This window comes from Alnus glutinosa, chromosome 1, assembly GCF_958979055.1.
Source record: "Alnus glutinosa chromosome 1, dhAlnGlut1.1, whole genome shotgun sequence".
Classification (NCBI taxonomy): Eukaryota; Viridiplantae; Streptophyta; class Magnoliopsida; order Fagales; family Betulaceae; genus Alnus; species Alnus glutinosa.
This window is the reverse complement of record NC_084886.1, coordinates 49441683-49464922: the sequence shown is the minus strand read 5'-3', so window position 1 is coordinate 49464922 and position 23240 is coordinate 49441683. Positions and strand designations below refer to the sequence as shown.

General features: G+C 35.0%; 1 protein-coding gene across 1 annotated transcript; it reads right to left on the bottom strand.

The window, feature by feature from the left end:
* Window positions 1-8435: 8435 nt before the first annotated feature.
* LOC133856043 (benzyl alcohol O-benzoyltransferase-like) lies at window positions 8436-11363 on the bottom strand. The gene is made up of 2 exons (XM_062291463.1): window positions 10786-11363; window positions 8436-9560 (listed from the first exon to the last, which is right to left on the bottom strand). The coding sequence occupies exons 1-2, from the start codon at window positions 11233-11235 to the stop codon at window positions 8628-8630; spliced, it is 1383 nt and encodes a 460-aa protein (XP_062147447.1). The 5' UTR covers window positions 11236-11363; the 3' UTR covers window positions 8436-8627.
* Between the last annotated feature and the right edge of the window lie 11877 nt (window positions 11364-23240).

Sequence of the window (23240 nt, the reverse complement as noted above, 5' to 3'; positions counted from 1 at the left end):
CATGTTGTCTTCTTTCCTTCATCTTTTTCTAAGAAAAACAAATACAAAGAAGCTTTAAGAGGCTTTTGCAACTGATTTGGGCTGCAACAGTAAAAATCTCGTTTAGGTTTTCATCTTCATTTTCTTCAATCCACATAGGTGGGTTTTCTCTCATTTTTTTTTCTTTTTTCTTTTTTTACACTCTGCTTTCTTTTAGATCTGAATTTTGTTTGATGGGTTTTTACCATTTTTTAGATTCTATCTCATTCTCACTTGAATCTTCTGTTGCGCACGGCATCGAAACTATAGGCATGAGATTCTTGCCAAAGTTTGTTTATATTTCAACTCAGATGAGAAAAAAAGAATTCCAGAACTTCCAAATCCCATCAAACGCAAGTACACAAATGGATGTCAAATTTGAATGAAATCAATAAAACCCACAACCCATTGCAAAGGGGTTGTGGAGGGTATTGGAAGAGAGAGGCAAAGGGGAGAGACTGCACACAACCCATAGCAAATCCTATACCGAGAGGAAAAAAAAATGTAACTAAATCCCAAATGCGTTCATGGTGGTCGAAGGAAGCCCTTAGTTTGAGATCCGGCAAGAGAAGGCCCTCGACGGGATGAAGCACACGGTTTCTGGAGGTTGAAGAAAGGTCTTTCTGGAGGGAACATGATTCTTTTTGGAGAGGGAGAGCGGAACAAGGGGATAGAGTGGTTTTTGTTGTCGTTTTTGTTAAATTTTTTAAGTTCAAAATTTTGTACACATGTCATCTTTCAGGCCGTTTGATGTAACAAATGGCCTAGATTGTCACTATTGTGGATCTGGCAATTCTTTAAGAATTGCCGTGGATCCTGATCACAGCCAGCAAGTCAATCATGCATGTTTTTTGTCCCCACAAATTCTATCTCGTCAAAACCGACCAGGACAGGAGCAAAACCTCTCTCATTTTGATTCACTCTTGTCGGTGATGATAAAAAATAATAGTCTAGCCAGAGATGAAAAGTAAATTTTCAATTGACTTTTTATCATTACACGAAACTTGTACAAGAACCAAAATTATTGGCACAATTTTGTATGTACTAAGACCTAGCCGCTAATCTTAAAAAAAAAAAAAAAAAAAAAAAAAAAAAAAAAAAAAGACGTAGCCGCGGGCTCTTTTTTCTCTCTTCTATCTCTTGGAAGCTCTTCAGTTCCTTTTCACTCCCACCTCTCCTTTTCCTTCTCTTTACTTCTTACCTGCTTTTCTTGCCTCATTTAAGGTTTTTCTCGCCTCAAGCGTTATCTGTCTTTTCAAAGGTTATATCCACTCGTTGCAATATCATCGTCGGAGGCTTCACTACAAACGGACCGGTCTCAAGCTCCTCCCACCGTTTTCATCCATGGATCCACCAATTTTTTGAAGTTCTTAGACTTCATTTTCTTCAAATCAGATTTGCTCACTTCAGAAAGCTTATCCATCACATGCTCTAGTCCACCGGGTTCCTGGCTCTCTACGCTTTGATCCACCGTCAGCCGCTTCACCGTCCAATCATCACACGCCGGAGTGTGCGCTAAACGATCCAACGCATGTTCAACCGGAAGCCGCGCGTGCTGCTCTCCACCGCCTTAGTCGGTCTCCAGCAGTGGTTCCCACCCATCCGACATCCATTGCCGGTGGGTGGTCTTCACGCGCTGGCAAGTGGATTTCTTCTGCCAGGATCCTCCATCGTCCTCTGCTCTGCTTGCCACCGATGTTTTGTTAAAAGTTTTTTATTTTCTACTTTTACAAGCTTTTTAATTTCTAGGTTTTTGGTCTCTGTGGAAGACCCTTTCTCTATAGCTTTTGTTCTGATTTTAGCTTTGTCTACCCCTCTTCAACCCCTGTAAAGGGGCTGCCATTTCAAACTCAGTGCCCACCTCTCAACTAGGGTTGTACAAGCAGTACGGTTATTAACCGGAAATAACCAGTAACCGCTATCCGGGAAAATCAAATAACCAAGAAACTTGAAATAACCGCAATCAAATAACCGAGTACCCGGTTAGGGTTACCGATTATTCTAGTGTTAAAAACCGGGTAACCACAACCGGTTTTTATTATATATATATATATACCATCTTACGTGGAAACCAAACTTCTCTTTAAGACTTTTAATCCTAATTCATTATGTTCATCTCTTCACCAAATGCACTCGAACTTCGCACCCCTCGAGAATTGATGCCCTTGCGTCCAATGCAAAACCAGAGAATTCGCAATGTTCTGAAGTTCAAGCATATCCCACTGGCAAAACAAGGGGTCTTGGCGTTACCACAAATGGAGATGGAGTATTATATATATTCACTTTCAATTTTCTTTTTCCAAATTTGCATGATGCTTTAGAGAAGCTACAATCAGGACATCCAGAATCCGGATTACTCTTGGCTAATCAGGGGCATTCAAAACGTGAACCATTCCACTCCGTTCACGCATATCCCACTAGCACTACCTGCTATCATCCAATCCCAAAAAGTAGACTCCAAAGGGTCCAATTAATTGCGACCCTTTAGTCTCATTTGTGATATCCCTCATCGTAATATTAGTCACTACAAAAAAAAAAAAAAAAAAAAAAAAAAAAAACCAAATTATTGACGATTTTTTTTTTTTTTTTTTTCCAAACAGTTTTAAAAATCATCTAGAATTAAATTTTTAAAACCGTCCATAAAAAAATAAATTACGATAGTTTCAATAAAACCGTCTATAAATTTACAGACGGTTCAAACGATTTTACATAAAATTGTCTATAAATTTACAAGACGGTATCATTAAAACCGTCTGCAATTTTGTTTTTAAAAATGAGTACTCTGCACCACTCATCGAAAATATACCAATCATCTATATTCTATGTCATTCATCCGCGCCACAAAATAAAGTTCACATCTCAACTGTCTCTTTCAAATTTATCAACGACTCATAACACCCCACAATCTGCACAATCTCTCTTTAGATTTTATTCACATACTTGGCCAAAGAATTCCCAAGAGGCAAGGCGCGTAGTTCTCGTTCTTCTTCTTCTCTCTCTGGCCGGCGACTAAAGACGGGCGACAAGATTTGGATAGAAAGGCGGGATCGGGACGACGGGAATGGAACGGTGGGAGAGAGTGCTGGAGATGGAGTGTCAGATCTGTGAAACCCACGTAGGTGTGCGTGGGTTTCTGGCCGAGACCGACTCTGAGTCGTTTTAGGTTAAAGCTGACGGGTTGGCAATTGGGGTGGGTCTCAGTGTTTCTGGATTGTTTTATAATTTCAATAGTTATTTGATTTAGGTTATGGAGTTTTAAAATTCATTATCGATTGATTAAGGTACACCTTTTGTTTGTTTTGATTGTTGGAGGTACTATATTTTTTGGTTGATTGGTGAAAGGCGAGTGTTTGGCTGTGGCTGTGGTTGTGATTGTTGGGTTATGCAATGAGGGAGGAGATGGGCTGCAACTTGTCTTTCTTAGTTTCTGTTGGAGTGGGAGAGAAACAGAGGAAGATGTCTAGCTTCGATGGGGGTTTGGTGTGGCTGAACGGCTGGATTGTGGATGGTGGTGACCGGAGCTAATTTTCGGTGGATATTTTCGGACTTCGGTAGAATGTAGAAGCTTTGAGTCTTTGACCACTGGACAAAATAATAATAATAATTATTATTATTATAATTATTAAAAAAAAAATTATGGACGATTATGTCCAAACCGTCTGTAATTGCTAACGGTTTAGGCCAAACAGTCTAGAAATTCATTTAGCAACATTATATTCTAGACGGTTTTATTCCGTCCAGAAAAAATCGTCTGGAATTGATTCCGAACAGTTTTTCTGCATTTCTGGACGATTTAAAACCGTCCAGAATTTGCTCTTTTTTTTTTTGGTAGTGGTCCATCCTTCTCAAACTTCCACTGCGTAACAATCTTTCCCATCTCAATATCAAGCTGTTGAAGCCCATTGGCGTTAGGCTTTCCTTCCTTCAATGCACTCATTAGGAGCATATTTGTCTCGACACGCATCAACGCCTTTTTGGGGGTAGATAATCGCCCTGAACTCGATCTCCCACGGTCGAATTTCACAAAAAGCAGGCGTTACCCAACTAAATATTGTATTTTTTAAAAAAAAAAATTGAAAAATTAAACAATAAAAGAAAATCGGTTATCCGGTTAATAAAGGTCTAAAATAACCGAATAACCGACAGTTGGTAAAAACTGCAACCAATAGGTTGGTTGCGATTGTTAAAATAAGAATAACTGATGACCCCGATTGCGGTTGCGGTTATAAGCAAATAACCTCTACTGCAACCGGTTGTATATCCCTACTCTCAACCCTTGCAAAGGGGTTGTGTCTCTTGACAAGGTGGATGGATCCTCCAAGGATCATGCCCCTGCTCTTCACTGTTTTGGTGTTACTCACGCTTTATGCGGACCTATCCTTGGCTTTGTCCAAATAATATAGGGCCGAATTTTTTTTTTTTTGATTCTTTTGGAATTAAAAATGTACCCATTCCCTAACTGGTGTTATGAATTTTGATACTGTTTTATCAGCTTTGGGTTTATTGTTAAGGTTTCCACCTCTCTTGATTATCTTTTTAATCATGCTATTTGATGAATGAATGTTGTACTTACAAGAAAAGAATAAAAAAAAAAAGGAAAAAGAAGAAGATATTTTTTTTAAGTTTTTTAACGTAATTTTAAACGGGCATAAATCACCTTTTATTTTGAAAGTTTAAATTTATAAAAAGTGATAAATTTAATTCTTAATTTATATTATAACATCATTTTTCACGTGTAGACTCAAACTCTCCATTAATAAGTGAGATCACAGACGTAAAATATTTAATTGTTCAAATTCAAGACATTTACCATGGTACTATGTTAAATCTTTACTTATCTCAAAATCTTAAGCGAATAAAAAATTATATATGAGTTTAATTATTTAATGTATATTATTCTAACAATTCTAACCTTGTCATATATTTAACATCAATCACTAAGGGTGAAAACGCAATTACGGTTAGTGGTTATTGCCTCTAACCACTAGTGGTAACCTCCTCATGTAATTTTTCTATTTTTATAACTGCAATCGTCCCGCCTTAGGCGGTTAGTAGTTGTTTAAAGTTATAACCGCACTGCATAACTGCTTTTAAATTTTGGTTTTATTGGCCTTCATTAGACATATTTTTTGGGCTTTTTTTTTCTTTTGTTTCTTTTTTTTTTTTTTTTTTGGCCAAATGTATTTTATCATTTAAAACCTAATATGAAACGATATTGTTTTGATATGTCTATATATGAGTAGGCGGTTAGCGGTTAGTAACCACTTCCACCTACCCCTAAAACTGCTCACCACTCCGCCATAAGCAGTTAACTATTTTTTCCAACGATCTATAAAAGCGGTTAAGCGGTTATTAACAGCCCACCTATTCACTTCTATCAATTATGTGCCACTCAAACCGATATATATATCATTGAAGATGTATTATTTGCATACACCCATCTTGTACAAACATTGTACACACACTCATAATGGGTGTGGGACCCATATGGGATGCAGACTTTCGGCAAGTTGCTAAGAATCCAGCGCAGCAGCTTTCGCCATCCATTTTTCCTCCTTGAGCTCCTCTTCCTTTATTATTGATACACTCAAGACCACATCACTTAGTGAAAGGTTGCATATCTTGGAGAGATTTTTGGTGACTAGTTACTTGAAAAAAAAAATCCTATGTGATTTATTTTTTATGTTTATGCTTGATGTATGTTTTATCAATTTTCAGAGATATGTAATAGTATAAATATTTTGAAGTGATTTATGGAACTTATGTGGATTAATAGAGATATTTAAACTTTATTTAGGAATATTAAGATTAAACGTCTTGTTTATATAGAATTTATGTGATTTTTGGATAATATTGATTGATGCTTGAAAATTATAGATGCTCTGGTGGTTAACATGTGAAAGTTATTGTGACAGATTCATTTGAGAATATTAGGAATATAATGTATGCTTCTATGCAGATTGTTGGATTGGGGAGTAACAAATCCATTCTTCCTGGTTGCTTGCTGACAGAAATGGGCATTCATTGTGCTTTGTTTCAACTAAGCCATTCACTTGTAAACTTGATTGCCATCAAAGAAGTTAAGCTTTGAATTTAGGTTTTGTTCAATGAAAGTGAAGCGCTTTACGAAACTCTAATGCTTTGTGCAGTTAAACATGATGTCAAAAATTTGAACATGCATCTTACTCATGAAAATATTGGATTGAAAAGGTTCACAATTTTAATATCCATACATGTGTACACAAATTTCATTTGAGAGAGAGAGAGAGAGAGAAGGGGGGGTTGGGGTGGGGGTGACGGCGATGGGGAGTGGAAATTAGGTCCATCGCATTTGCTGTGCAGATTTAAAAATTAAAAAAAAAATAAAACAACTTGCCACATTAGATTTGTGTACAAATCGTGTACAATCAGTGTGCAAGAAACATTATTAGATATGTTATTTGCACACTATTTTGGTGTATATCAAGTGTACACCAAAATATATTGGCTATGAGACATATGCATATGCATGGCTGGTCTCACATGGACCAGGGTAATGTACAAGAATCATTAACCTATATCATTATCTGTCTAAATTTAGTGAAGAGTAATAAAACTTTTGTCAAATGTGGTTGGTTGTCCAAATTCTCTTTAGCATGTGCCACTCATACCAATGTCATCAAACAATCAAAATTTGGTGAAGAGTAAAAGAATTTTGGGAAAACCTCATTTAATCTCTTTAAACTTTTATCATTTTTGTAATTACTTCTAAAGTTAAAAAATTCTCAATTTAGTATATCGAACTTCTAATTTTTTGCAATATCATTCTTTGTTACGTTTTTTGTTAAATCATAACGGAAATGTGTCAAAATTACTAAAACATTACCCAATTTTTTTTTTGTTTAAAAAAAAAAAAGAAGAAAAAAAGAAAAAGAAAGAAAAATTGCGAAGATTCAGGCTTTGTCATAATTTAACAGAATTTGCAAAAATACTCATGCTTGAATATTTGCAATTGATATTTTGATAATATTGACCAGATTTAATAAAAAACCTAACGAAATTAATGGTGACATTACAACAAATTAGAAGTTTGATGTTTTGAAATAATTTCTAGGTGTCGGTGGCTTCTCGAGGAGAGAGAAGCTCCCGATTTTTTTTTCCAGTTTAGAGAAGGGCTTTCTTTGCGGTTGTTTCTTGCTGGGAGAGGGAGGTTTCACGTCTCCCTCTCCAGGTGGTGGTGGCTCCTAGCTTAGGGCTTTGGAGCGTTTTTGTTCCCCTCGGTTTTTTGTTTCGGTGGGGATTGATGTTTCACCTAGCTTTGTGGGCTATGGTGGGTTGATGTTTCATCTAGCTTTTGGGCTATGGTGAGTTTTTTTTCTTTGGCTCAGGCAGATGGTTTTACTCTCGTCTAGTCTGGTTGGGGGATCGAGTGGCTGGATTTGTGTCGTCGGAGGAGTGTTGTTTTTGGCCGGTTTTTATTGTTTTTTCAGATGTTTGAAGCCAGATCTACGCTCGTTCGTTGATTTCCGCTAGACACGCGCCCTTTGGACGAGTTCTCTGTCGCCGTCCGCTTCTGCTGCCGGTCGCACAGGTCACGCCGGTCACCGGAGTTCGGAGCGTGGCCTGCACACGCCAGAGGGGTTTTTGCTCTTCGGCGCGCGTGATGGTCACGCTTCGCCATTTTCTGGTCTTGCATGGTGGGGAGGAGGCTTCCGACGGTGTTTCTTTGACTGGGTGGTACTGGGGTCGGCGCGTGTTTTCCACGCGCCGCCGGTATTGGCGAAACCCGCCTGTCTTTCTGCCGGCTCTGGGTTGTAGTCTCTGTTTGTGTCTTCTGTTTCAGTCTACCTTTGTAATTTTTGGACATTTTGGGATTGTTTGATGGCTTTTTGCTAGATCTGTCTCTCTTTTATGTGCTAAGTTGTGCTTTATTGTTCAGAGGGGCTTAAAGTTTGATCTTTGTAATGTTTATTTATTATTTGGGTAGATGTTGTTTTTATATATATATTCTGGATCTTTTCACAGTCTACCTTTGGTAGCTGCTTTAAGTCGGATTTTTCCTAACTTAGTGGGTGGAGTTTCTTTATCTCCGATCACAAATGGCCTACGGGCAGTGGTGTTTGCCTTCAGGCATGTATGAACTTCTCTTATCTTGTATTGGCCTTTTGGTCAAGTGTAATTCCCTCCGGGGCTTATATTTAGTAATGAAGTTCTCTGTTTGTTTCAAAAAAAAAAAATTAGAAGTTTGATATACTAAATTAAGAATTTTTAAATTTTGAAGAAATAATTACAAAAATAACAGAAGTTCAAAGGGATCAAAACAAGTTTTCCCCATAACTTTTGTCGAATGTGGGTTATCTTTGTTTATTTCATCAACTCTGAGCCGAAATACATGTTCCCAATTAAGGAAAGTAAGGTTAATGGAAGACGCACGTACATGGCACGAAAATGGAAAAGTCTTTCACATGGCACGGGGGCGCAAAGGTTTACATATAATGCACACCATACAAATTACACACAGTAGCAGATATGATAAAGGCATACATATCTCCTATCACATTCACCCATCAACGTACACATTTTGAGTGTCTCTCTCATGAATCTTACAACGGCCACCAGAATAATTGGGTTCACAGGCTGGATACAATAAGAGCAGATTTCTGGGGGCTACTAAAGGGCTTGTTACTCAACAAGTAATCCAACTCCTCCACAAATCTTTTCATGGCCGGGGCTGGCAAGCAAATTGGGAGCACTATCCCATCCTCCCCCTTACTATTCTTGAAAGGTATATAAAAACTTGCCACTCCAGGGATGGCCCCGACTCCACCTTTCGCTGGCCCACCATAAGCTGCCTTGCCCCACCCAAAGTCCACCTCTCCGAACCCAGCACGTGTCACATCAGACACTAAGTAGGATCGCACTACTGTGAAGTGGGGTCGACCCTTAATCACCATCAAATCAGCTAACGATTGCATGTACTCTTCCGTTACATCGTTCTTGGCCTTCTTCACCAATTCCAAAGCGTAACCTAACGGATTTTGAGAGAGCTTTCCTGCCGTTGTTACCGCCACGGGGAATGCAAAACCATTGCCGTAATAACCAGTGGGTAACGGAGGGTTGAATTTGGCACGTGCATTAACGATGCACAGTATGCGCACCTCCTCATCGTGATCTGGTTGAAGCGCTATGGTACGACAACGCCAGAGGCATGCGGTGAGTACTTCAAAAGTGGAGCATTGTCTCAAGTGATGTGGTACAAATCTACGTAGGGCGGACACTTCATTGATGCCAAAGAAAAAGGAACGGTGAACCATGTCGTCGAGTGGGATGATTGTGCCTTTAGTGTCAGCCACTTCTTCATACTCCCGGTGTTCACAAGTCACGCGTGGTGGATCCCTTGCGTTGAGAAGGTGTCTCTGCCACACGGGAAGGATGTAAGGGGCATGCGCACCTCGCGCCATCTCGCCGACCGCTGACATGAACTGGACCAGGCCAGCAGCATCGCTCATGGTGTGGTTGAGGCGCAAGGCGAAGATGAATCCACCACACTTGAGGCGCGTTACCTACCAATCAGTACAACAAGAGGACAAGAACATGTTTTAGTTTGCTGACATTGATCGCAGAGATGAGATATGTCTATGACGGCTTTTTGGAAAACAGGTGTCCCACTTTCAGTCTTTTTCACATGGTGATCATGGACAAACTGACAAAGTAGGTGAAGTGAGTTTTGTTTTTTAATAATTAGAAAGGCATATGAGGAAATTAACTCTAACTATGCTACTTTAGCGTTACTACAGTAGCCCCAATTATATATAACAGTAGATAAGAAGGTGAAAATCGGAGATAGATGCTTTTTTGAGCATGATTGAGTCATATATAGTTTGGCACAATCCAATCAGGACATAAATACAATTCAAAGCGGCTAATATTAGTAGAATTGAAATATTTTATTTCAAGTGTCAATCTTTCATCATAGTACATGTCTAACTATTTTAAATTAATTGGATTTCTTTGAAAACACTAAACCAACCCAACTTATAAGAGGTGAAGTGAAGTGAGTTATAATTGGGGGGCTTCCCCTTAATTAGCCTGTTGTCCTTAATTCCGATGCTTAAAATAATAATTAAAAAGAAAATGTGCACAAAAATCCAACGGCCTTTCGTACTCTAAGAATTTGTTTTCAGATAAAGTATTGATTAAATGATTAAATTTATCTCTTCTTATCAGATTAAACTTTTAGAATAAGTAATGATTTAACATAATATTAGTACAGAGATCATGAGTTCGAATCCTGTCTCATTCATTTTTCTGTCATTTCAATTAAATATTTTACATTTCACGTGTTAGGCCTCATATATTAAAAAGGAATTTGAGTCCACACGTAAAGGGAGTGTTAAAGTATTGATTAAATTTATCTCTTTCTATCTACTTAAGCTTTTAGGATAAATAATAATTTAACATTTTGTTTCATTGGTAGGATGGTTTCAATATTGTGGCCTCTAATTTTTCAGTGGGTCACACCACTACTGTTAGCCTATATGCTTTATATAATGCAATAGGCAGATTCTGAGATTCGACTCTTCATTTTAAATGCAAATATATGTGGAAAAAATTACAGAACTTTCTGTATATTTTAGACATCATTGTTTACAATGATTTTGAGTTCAAGATCAGTTTTAGTTATTTTTTGGGTATAATATATCATCCAATGATCCAAGACATGCAGCAACAATCTGACAGTTTACATATAATTGAAAGGAAAAAGTTGATCGAGGAGTTCTTTATCACCTGGATAAGCAGCAATGGGCAATTGAGGACCCCTCCAGAGCCGGGAACGTCAAAAAGGAGGTCCTCCATGCATGGGAATGGGGGTTGAAGAGCATCACCGAACTGTTGAAGAGTGACATCGGCATCGGCCTCGATAAACATAACACCCTCGCCGGTACACTCTACTACAAGCTTCCGGCCAGGCCCTTCCCTGAGCCTGCCTGCAAAGGGGTAGTAAAACACTAGCGTTTGTGCAAGTGCGTCTCTGATGACTTCCACAGGGTCTTTCCCATGCATCGATGGATTATATCGGTAGAATTGTATCACCGGGATTTGAAACCGAAGACCCTCTTGGTCGTCAATATCAGACAGTTGCTTGAACTCATGGGGTGTTGGCTTTGCCGGAGCAACCAGTTCTGGTTTGCACCTTCGCACTGTGAATACCAGAGGGGTAGTCGTCGGTCCTGCCATATATGCCTAGAAAATGGGAGGTCTGATCGATCAGAGTAAGAATGGGAAGTTAATTTGGTTGTGGTGGTATGTGTTATGATCATCCAACTGGTATTTGTAGAAAGGAAGAAAGGGAAAGAGATGAAGACAGCATGCCTTAAATAATTAATATCCAAGTTTCTGGTCCCCGTCGCTAGTGGAAATGCGCACTGCGGTTGTTGAGAGCAGTTGCCTCGTGATTTTCTTGGGTAACACAACAGGATGAGAAATGCTTGATATCACTACTTTTCTTTTTTCTTTTTTCTTTTTCTTTTTTTATTTTTCAGAATTTAGTTTTAATTTGATGTACCACAATTTTATAAGATTGTGGCACATTTTTCAAAATAATAGATTTTATGAAATTGTGACACATCAAATTAAAACCAAATTCAAAAAAAAAATAAAAAATATTTGGATGTCTAGCATTTTTCATTGGATTGGTCGTAGTTTGTTTGGATTTGCGATTTTAAAAAATATACTTTTTGAATTTTTAATTAGTAATTTTTTTAAAAATGTAACTCTATACGATTGATTTTTTGTGTAAAATCGCAATGTCAAACGCACCCCAAATATAATATGAAGATTAATTTTATACACCATATTATTTTATTGAGGAATAATACACATACATTCTCTTATACATTTCTTACGTACTTCCATACAACCAAGTTTTAAATCTATCATTGAATTTGTGGGACTCACATTTGAGTCATATAAATTCAATAGTAAATTTAAAAATGAAATGTATTTATATCATTTCTCATTTTAATTTCACAAAGTTGGTGTGGCAATCCCAATATATATATATATATATATATATATTGAAACAATGATTAATTAAGTGTTAATTGAGATTGTTACGTCAACATTGTATTAGGTAAAACCAGAGAGAAACCTCTAGCTTTAACTCTAAAAAAAAATTAAATTAAATAAAAAATTAAAAAAGAAAAAGAAAAAAAAGGAGAGACCTCTTGTTGACTAGTTCTATGCGGTGTGTTGGGTAACCTTCATTTTATTTATATATTGATTTTCTTTTTTTTTTCACCTGAATATATAGTGGGTTTACTTTCCAGTTTCCACCTTCTTTATTATCCAAAAAATTTCCCATTGTAACTCAATTGCAAATGCTCGTGAATGGGAATTCTCTATAATTAAAAATTCGGATTTTTTTTTTCTTATAACCCTTTTCATTAGTTATAAAAAAAAGTACGCAAATTTTAATAAGTGTCGATTAGTATCCATCTTTTAATTTTTTTCAATTTCAACTCGCCGTTAGAATTTTTCGTTAAATCCTATTAAAATTCTCAAAATACCATTGTGTTTATTTTTTATTTTTAAAAAAATATTAAAATTTTCAAAGATTCAGCATTGATATTTTTGCAAATTTCATTAAATTCTTACCAACACCTAAATCCTAACAATTTTTTTTAAAAATATATATGAGTATTTTGAGAATTTTTACAAGATTTAACGAAAAACTCTAACGAAATGTTAAAATTGAAAAAAAATTTAAAAAATGAATATCTTAAATTAATTAAAACTTTTTAAAGTTTATGTATATTTTTTAAAGGGGTATTTATCTGCTCTTTTAGGTATTTTCTAAGCATCTTCCAACGACCTTGACCGGAGAATACCAAAAAAGGTATTTTCTAAGCATCTTTCCAAGCAGCCATTTGAGGTTATTTAATTACAGTTGATCTACTCTGACCACTGAGCCTGAGGTTGAGTCTATGGTCAAGGATTCCTCGAAAAAAATTGGATAATATTATCTTTTAAACTTTTATAAGTACACAAAGAAAAAAAGAAATATTAAGAAAAGACCTAAAACTTAAAAGGCTAGTCAATTATTTATAGGGACGACTGTCGACTGGAATAGTGTTCACTCTTGAAAACGACGTAGCATAGCAAACTCTACCTCCTTTCGTCGTATTTTCTTGATCATCTCCCGGTGACCCACCAGCCCCCACCACTTCAGTCACATCGTCGGAAATTCAGGACCGGTTTGGCATTACTTTTTAAACAGAATACAATAATTATTCAATCCGGGTTTTTTCTAAAACCCACCCACCCGCCCAAAAACCCGGATTTTGACCCGAATTTTGATATTCCTGGTGGGACCCAGCGCAGAAAAAGTTGACTAACAAAATATTAATATTAATAATTTAAATCAATATAAAATAAAAGAAATTAATATTAATAATTTAAATTAAAAAAAAAATGAAATTAAAAAAAAAAAAGACAGAGAGGTGGCTGCCGGCTGGCAGCCACCCCCTTGGGGGAGGCCGTGCGGCCTCCCCCGACTACTGGGGGTGGCCGCGCGGCCACCCCCAAGGGACGCTTGGGGGAGGCCGCGCGGCCTCCCCCGAGTACTGGGGGTGGCCGCGCGGCCACCCCCAACCTCCTCTGGGGGTGGCGCGCGGACACCCCCATTGCCTGGGGGTGGCCGGGCCACCCCCAAAGGGGTGGCTGCCAACCGGCAGCCACCCTTGGTTTTTTTTTTTTTTTTTTTTTAATTTTTAATTTTGATTTCAATTATTTTTTTTAAAAAAAATTATTTATTTTTTTAATTAAATAATCAATAAATAATAAATTATTATTATTTAAATTATTATTTCGCACAACTTTTCAAAATACCAATTATTATACACAACTTTTTAAACTATCAATCATTTCTTACCATTAAAATATAATATTTTTCAATCTCAAAATTCAACATCCAAACACAATTTCTTACCTCGATATTTGTAAATAGAATTAGAATTGAATTCTAATTCTCAAAATTCAATACCCAAACGCACCATTAGGCTTTTAATTTTAATTTTAATTTTTTTTAATGGGTTGAGTTTTGTTAATATTTTTGAAGAAAAAAAAAAAAGTCTAATTTTAAGTATAACATTCTTTAAAATGTGGATGTCAAAAAGAATATTAGATTTTGTAAATCAAATTCCACGTTAAATTCTCACCGCACTTTCCCAACTTCTCTGCCTATTGGAAACTCATATTCGGATGAATTGCGATGCGTATATGAGTAGCGCTATACATCATTCTCCATCTCTCGAAACTTATGTGACGCGGACCCGTGGATCCTTCATATATATATACAATGTCTGAATCACATTTAAGTGGGAGGATTCAGCCCCACCAAAAATTTTCAAAACTCTTTTAAAATCTATATTTTTATGAATGAACCCCTTCAAAATTAAATCTTTTCCTCTATTAAAAAGGTGGGGTTTTTTTTTTGTTTTTTTTCTCGGCTTTGCCTCTTAAACCTAAAATTCATTAGAATATAAATTTTGTTATGGGTATTATTGAGTAAAAGAGGTTAGGTGAGTCAATATAATTTCTCAAGAAACTTGCTAGTTGCTAGGTATTTTCCTAGTTCCTACCCAATTGATGCTTTCAGGCTTACTTTGAAATTTCCCTGCAAGTCGATCTCCATATATGTCGTTTTAATTTCATGTCTTTTTAGCTTTGACTATTCTTTTAGACATTCGATGAGTATGAGTGTGTGACCTATTCAATTAAGTTGTCAGTAAATGACAAAAAGATGTTTAGTGGGAGTCTCCAGGCTTTGGTTGTTGAAGTTTTTAATTTCTGCGCAATTCAGATGTGAATTGAACTTATCCAGTTCATATGTGCAGTCTTCGCCTCGTCAGCTGAATTGGGACGCATTGAATAATATCAATAAGCTTAAAATGTAATAGTTTATGAGATAAAAGTACTGTTTTTAATATTATTCATAAAAAATAAATTTTAGGAACTATAATTTTATCTAAAGATGAATTAACACTGTCACGTCAGTAGAGTGAGATGGCCGTAGGTCTCCATAAGAGATTTTTTTCATACATCTCATAAGGGGTATAATAGACATTCACGCATTTTCTGTGCAAGTTAACCAAAAACCCTAATGGCAAGGGGTTAAGTGAAATGAGCTAATAGTTTGGAGGGACAATTGCAATTTGTTTTTAATTTGTGAGACATTACCATCAAAGTAGAAGTCCAAGGAGATAAATTGTAATTTCCCAAAAGATATAGATCAATTTAAAAAAGAAAGAAAGAGAATTCAAACATTACTCAAGATTGAAAAATCTTTCCCATAATCCAAAACATCATCTTAATCATCCATCCTTATTTCTTTTGAGAAGCAACGTAACGTAAGTGTAAACTTGTGCACCCGCCATTTGACATATTGGGTCGTTGTCAAATCTTCTTTAGGATCCATTCCTATTTTCCCTCCCCGGCCATGCTCCCTCCTTTCTCATTTGTAACTGGAAAGATCTTCCCCCTTCCATTCATCTCTTTTAGTTGACTGTTGTACTTATTAAATAATAATAATCTCACCAAAAACGTTGTTTGTAATTTATTCGAAGAAAATACCATGCTATATCCTTAAGCATACTGTTCCCATATGGACTTTCCATTTTATAAAGAGACCATTAAATTATTATTTATTTTAATAGTTAGTTTTTATTGTCACGTTTAAAAAAATGTACTTGAGAGTAAACAGTTAAAGAGTGCATGCATTGTTCAAAGAAATTAAATACCTTTTTGTTTTGTATAGTTGGGTGCACTGTGAAGGGTCAATCAAGGTTGGTGACTTGTGAGTGGTGGGGCTGCCTTTCCAAAACTTTCCTTCCAACGTGTTTTGGGTGGACCATCGATCCCACATGTGTCATACTTTGAGTGGCGATTGTGAAATCAATTTGATATTTTGCATGCATTATTTGGAGGCAAATGATGGTGCAAAGGGAAATGTCAGTATATACGTACATGCTTAATTATTTAGCCTCTATAATTGAAGCGTCCTGCATTGGTCTATTATTTTAGTGTTTTTTGATAGTTTCTAGACAAACAAAAAAACTAATAAATTTAAGCTAAAAAAATCCAACCTAAGTTAGTCTCCTCAGTCCTCTTCCAAAAATTTAACAAAAAAAAAAAAAAGGGTTGATTGATGCGAACTGACTAATACAAAACACAAGAAAATAATAGATGCACCCGTTCGAGAGAGCTGTGACCTTCAATGGCTGTTTCGAGTGAGTCAATAACTTTTAAACACAATAAACTGTATTATACCATATTAAAGTATTTCCAAAATTAATATGTATATATATTTATTTGTGTCTTGGGAATGTTTTAAAAGGAATGTCTTAAAGAACATTAAATGAAGATAGTCCCACATAAAAAAAAGATAAACTATAGTTGGCATTTATAAGGCCTAACACACTTTAAGCATTTAAAGTAATGCTTTGATGTATACTCTAACGTGTATACTCTAGTACGGTGCGAAGCATTGGACGTGCGTGTGTGATGTATACTCTAATACGGTGCGAAGCACAAGATACACACGCACACGCTTGCGCGTGTGGCAGTGGGTTGTAGGGCGCTGATTATGATAACATTGTTATATGTTGATTTTTTGTACTGATTATATGTTTATATGTTCATGACATGTTGATTTTTTTTACTGATTATGATAGTATTGTTAATACAAAGAATTTTTTGTCTTCTAATTTTGACTTAAAAGATTTGGGTATTGCTGATGTGATTCTTGGTATTGGAATTATTAGAAATAATGGAGATTTAATTCTTACTCAATCACATCATATTGAAAAAGTTCTCAAAAGATTTAATCAGTTTGATTGTAAACCTGTAACTACACCTTTTGATACTAGCATGAAAATATATCCTAATGCTGGTAGAGCTATAGACCAATTACAATTTGCTAGAGTTATTGATTGCTTGATGTATGCAATGACATGTACTAGACCTGATATTGCATATGCAATTGGTAAAATGAGGTACAAATGATTCTTAAATATTTAAAGAAAAACACTAATTATGGAATTTTGTACAGCGGGTATCCTACAGTATTAGAAAGATATATGGATACTAGTTGGATCACGGATAACAATGATCACAAATCAATTAGTGGGTGGATATTCACCCTTGGTGGAGGAGCTATCTCCTAGGGTTCTAAGAAACAGACCCTTATTACAGACTCAACCATGGCGGCAGAGTTTGTGGCATTAGCTTCTTGTAGTAAAGAAGCGGAATGGATAATGAATTTATTCATGGAAATTCCTTTGTCGCCTAAACCTATGCCTCCTGTTTCTTTACATTGTGATAGTCAGGCAACACTGTCACGGGCTTATAGTCATATTTATAATGGCAAATCAAGGCATATTGGTTTAAGGCATAGTTATGTAAGGCAATTACTCACTGATGAAGTAATTACAATTGATTTTGTGAGATCTGTCCAAAATTTGGCAAATCTGTTGACTAAAGGACTTGCAAGTGATTTGGTGTGGAAAACATCAAAGGATATGGGATTAAAGCCTTTAGATCACCAATAGTGGAAACTCAACTCAACACTTTAATTATTAAGATCTTGAGTTCAATGAACTAAAGTACACTATATGTTGTGATCACAAACACCCATATTCTTTTAATTTTTAAACTAATAAACCATTTCAAGGTTAAGGTACTTGGAGCCTATAATGTTAAAATAGAGGTTGTGCTTTTTGCACTTAATAGAATTATAACAGATTTATGTTGAAGTGTATCAGTTACATGGCACTTCTGATAAGCTTACCTATATGAGTGTCAGAGGTGGTGCCGCCTTCTATGAGACTAAGGTTTTGTCTCTAGAGCGCTCATGAAACCAGGATATTGACACAAGGCCAATCCACGTGTCGACTTCTAGAACTACTCAAATATAAGAAAAAGCATGTGCGAGGTGTGTCCAGCTAGTTAAATAGGATAACTGTTTCAAAGCTTGTCTACCATGGTATTCTGATTAGCTTTGGCATATTATCACTAAGTAAAGGTTCAAGTCCTCAAGACACCTTCATTTATGCATGCTTTTTCTTATTATAGTCAAGTTGTGTTTTGATTTTGAAAATGCTGGGGAATTGTTAAAGTATTTTCAAAATTAATATGTATATATATTTATTTTTTGTCTTGGAAATGTTTTAAAATGAAGGTGTTAAAGAGCATTAAATGAAGATAGCCCCACATGGGAAAAAAAATAAACTGTAGTTGGCATTTATAAGGCATTTTAAGCATTTAAAGTAATACTTGGGTGTATACTCTAACGTGTATACTTTAGTATGGTGCAAAGCATCGGACTGTGGCTGTGGGATGTAGGGCGCTAGTGACGCTTTGATGGTTGAATATAAACCATAGGATGCTTATTTGGTAGATCTAGTGGTTGGATTTACTGGACCATCACTAAAATAAACTGTAATGTCAAATCACATTTGATTTAATTGTTGAAATTAATTAATAACGATCTAATGGTTATTATTAAATAATCATAGACAGTTATTTGATCTGATGGTCAGATTTAAGTGTCTGTTAAAATTGTAGTTTATGGCTGTTACTTAAGCAATTATGGATGGTTGAATTAGCAGTTATTTCAATATAATACAGAAGTAACTGTTGTCCAGTTTAAAAAAATAATAAAAAATACAGAAGTAACTGCTGTACAGTGATTATTAAAAGAGATATCAAAATTTATTTTATCTTTTGTTCTTCTTCTGATACCTTTTGATTTTAAAATTAAAAAGTTTTGTCTATCTCTTGATATAATAGAAAAATCTGAAAGTGTTCGGATTTAATTTTTGTTTGTGCAAAACGCAATTGAACAAACAGAGGATTCCGAGCTCCATTGTATCCTGGATAAATATTTGCTGTAACCCTTTGCATACCTTTTTGGTAGCGGCAAATAATTTCTTAAGGAAAGCGACGTTGTAACGCGCCTTAGGAACATTTCATTTTTCTGCTTTCGTTTACTTTTTTTAACATACCAAACAATATTCATCATGCATACTTACTTCTTCATTAATGATCTCTCCCAAAAGTTTAATTAAAAAAAAAAAATAGGTTGATTGATGCAAATCAACTAATACAAAACATAGGAAAATGATAGATGTGCTCGTTCGAAAGAGCCGTGGCGTTCAATGGTTGTTTCAAGTGAGTCAGGAATCCTAAACACAATAAACTGCATGTATTATACCAAACAATATTCATCATGCATACTTCTTCATTAGTAATCTCTCTTTAACTATATGAGCAATATTGATCAGTAACAAAGATAACTACTAATCAAAACAAGATCGACTAGGATTAAGACTGATGACTCTATTAACTCTAAACTAAGACTCTAACTCTATTAAGAATAATGGGAATAAAACTCTTTTTTATTTCTTATTGGACTCTAAATACCAAATAATTATCATTGATGTTGAACCATGATGTAATCATTATCGATTACATCTCTAGCCATGAGTAGTATTATCTTAATAAGAGTTTATCTCTTATCTTAAGAGATAGGCGGTTGATTAGTAGTAGAAGTAGTCTTTTAATTTTAACATCTAGATTAGTATGTTATTTGATTTAGTAGCAGTCCTATTTAGTAGATATCTAAGTAGAGGATTATGTTAATAAGAAGTCTTATCTCTTAGGATAAGAGTAGATGATTAGATCATGGTTGGTTGAAACCAACCGAGTCTCTTCCTTGTATTCCAGTAGGTCTCTAGCCATGTAGAATGACACTTCTACTTTAGTTGGGTTATCTAATTGTATATAAGGAACAAGTCAGTAATTATATGAGTATGTTGAATTTTGTTAAGAAAATACAGTTTACTGTGTTTGGGAGTTTCTGGCTCACTCGAAACAGCCAACCTATCCATTCCTGTTTATTGTATTAATTGGGACACATCAAACCATCCAATAAAATAAACTTATCCTGACCTTTGAAATCACCGAAAGCGATTAAGGAAAGTTTTTGGACATCTTTTCCATGTTTAATTGTTCATATAATTGTTTAGCTTTAGGAACTAAAATAAAATCCTATTCCATTCAGAAAAACGTGGCCTCATTAATCTCTATTTTATTTTCAATTTGAACAAGTTCTGTTAATCCAAACTAGATTTAGAGAATCTTATTTAATTTAATCAATTTAAATTAACAGAAGTCCAAAATGTCAACTGATTCAGGTTCTACTCGTGTCGTATGCACGTGGACCCAAGCCACAGCAGGCTTGCAGGGTGCTATCGGCAGCTATGTGAGCTTTACAGTTTAGGGGCCCAAAGCTAAAGATAATTTAGCTCGTTTTTGGGCTAAGCCCACTTGGAATGATTGAGGGCTCAAGAAAGCCCAAGAAGTCATCTAGGCTCAGATAAACGATGAAGAGAGTATAAATATAAATATATATATATATATATATATATATATATTTTTAATAGAAAAAATGTAAAAGTCATTTGCAATTAGATCCATGTGGTATCAAAATGAATTCACAAGTCTCTGAAATATGCCAAAAAAATAATTATTTTGCTCCCTATAGTCAAATTTGTCAGCTGAGTTAACAGATTATGATAATGTGACTTAAAGTCAATAAAATTATGATACGTGTCATAGTGTTATACTAATGGAATATGTTAAATTAATGGACGGAATTTAACTTTAAAGAGTAAATTGTTGTTTTGACATACTTCAGAAACCTCTAAATTTATTTTTATATCACATTAAAGATAATTGCAAATCAAGTATACTATGTGCACTAATTTTGCATTTATTTATTTTTTATTCTATTGAATGTGGGGAAGAGAAAGAGGAAGGATGAAAGAGAACTTAAAATTCCATGGTGACAACCAGAAAACAGCATCTACGTACAAAAACATCATATGCAATCTCTACCGTCTGCTTTGGTAAATTAAAAAGGAGTCATTATGGAAACTTCCCACCTCTCAGTCTCAGTCGTAACTATGCTTATTTCGATCTTAAATATATATTTTTTTGAAAAATGTTTTCGGTTCAAAATATTCTTTTAGAAAAAAAGAAGCCATTTTTTTTTTTTTGCTGTTTATTTGAAATCTTAAAAATAGTTTGAAAAAACTTTTTATTTTTTATTTTTTGCGTTTAGCTCGTATGAAAATCGCTAAATATTTTATATATTTTTCATATAATTTGAGAAGTTGTGTGGAAGAGAAACAACAAAGATGAGTTGTGGAAAAAAAAAAATGTATTAGAATAGAAGGGTTACTGGTGTAGAATTGAGATCTAATATAATTGTTTGATCCAATGATTGATTTTTATTTTTTATTTTTTTTTAGAATAAGATAGACGGGAGATGGAGAAATAAGTCTTTCTAGCCTTTTTTTTTAAATGCAAATAAGGAAACGGAAACATTACAATTTACACATGTGGGATTTTCCCGCAATTGATCATATAACATAGAATTAAAAACAAGTGCAATTGAGAATGCTTCAAAAAATCTTATAAGAAACGGCTCATTTTGCAAACCGATATGCTCTGAAGTTAATAGTGCAGAAGGTTTTCAACGCGGTCAAACTTTATATCAGCTGGAGCTGTGGATAAATGTATGGAATGATTAAATCAAAGTTCCAGTCCAAGAAAACTTGGGCTTTGTTGATTGCTAGGATAAGAACCAAAGAATCACCTTCCAAAAACAGGGAGCTGCAGCCAAAAGAAATGGCTAAATGAACTGCAAACAATGCAGCCTTGGCTTCCCCTACATTAACATCCACCTTCGAAAAAGTCTTGGATGCAGCAGCAATAATAGAACCCGTAGAGTCACTTAAAGCAGCAGCTGCTAACGTCAAAGTTGCAAGAGGAAGAGGATGCATGCATGGGATCTAGTTGTAACCTCAATCTGCTTTCAGGCTTTCAGCATGCAGCTGATTGATGATGTCAGGGATGGTAGCTTTGTGAAGAAAAAGAGGTTTTCTAGCTAACCAAATCTGATCCATTATGATGGCAGCCGAATCTGGAACTCATGAACCAGAATATTTGGAATAGCAAGGAGGGAATGAGGCTTCAAGATTGCTTCTATCCATGAAGTAATTATAGGCTGATCACCAAAAACACAGAGGAGTCAATAGGCCACCTTCCACACCATATTGCATGCATTCTTAATTGATACTTATATTTCGGTAATGATACAAACTATATTTTTATCCAACATTCATTACTGGCTTTATACTTCCAAGTAACCTTGCTGTCCTTGCATCAATCACATTTGCAATTATCCCTTTAAATTTTAAAAAACTCATAAGTTAGTGTATTTATCTTTAAATTTTACCCATCCGTTAAGCAAAAATATTTATGCTTGAATTTTTTATTTTTGTTTTATATATATATTTAAAAAAAAATGTGTAGTTTGAGAATTTTGACATGATTTAACAAAAAATCCTAACGCATGTGTGAGATCGAAAAAAAAAATGAAAGATAAATACACTAAATTGAGAGTTTTAAATTTCAAAGGCTTATCGTTCAAAAAATATATAAGAATTAAGATAAAGAAAGAATTAAAAAAATAATATTTAAAAGATATAGTAAAATAACAGATAATCGAATGCTTCATATCTTTTAAAACCCGTTAGTTAAAATAGATAAAATAAAATTTGATTTAGTATTTTGAACATAAAAATACGTAAGTGATCGGGAGTGCCCCTACTTCATTGTCATCTTATCTCTACAATAATCCACGTGGGCTCTGACCATTCAACCCAAACCAAAACCCTACCGTTACTTACTAGTTGCCGTGTGGCATACTCCAAAGTTTCAAAAGTATCCTACCATGGCATTTACGTAGCAAATTTTTATGGGAATCTTTCCTAGAAAATGCTCGTACTTAGTTAAGTCGACAAGCAATAACTTAAACGCACATTAAATATATTAACAAATAATAAAAACACACAAAAATTCTCAAAATACAAAACACTTTTTATAAACTTGCCATATCTGGCAAAATAAATGTTTAATTTTTACAGGAATAACAATTAACTTATTATTTAAAAAATAAATAATTTAAAGATTAAAAAGACGATGATCTCACGTTTGAGTACTCATTGACACGCCAAACTTAGTTGGTCTTGCACGTTATTTCCAATAAAACCTAATAATGTATTTTGGAGTTTTTTTTTTTTGTTTTTTTTTAATGTATTTGATATGATATAAAA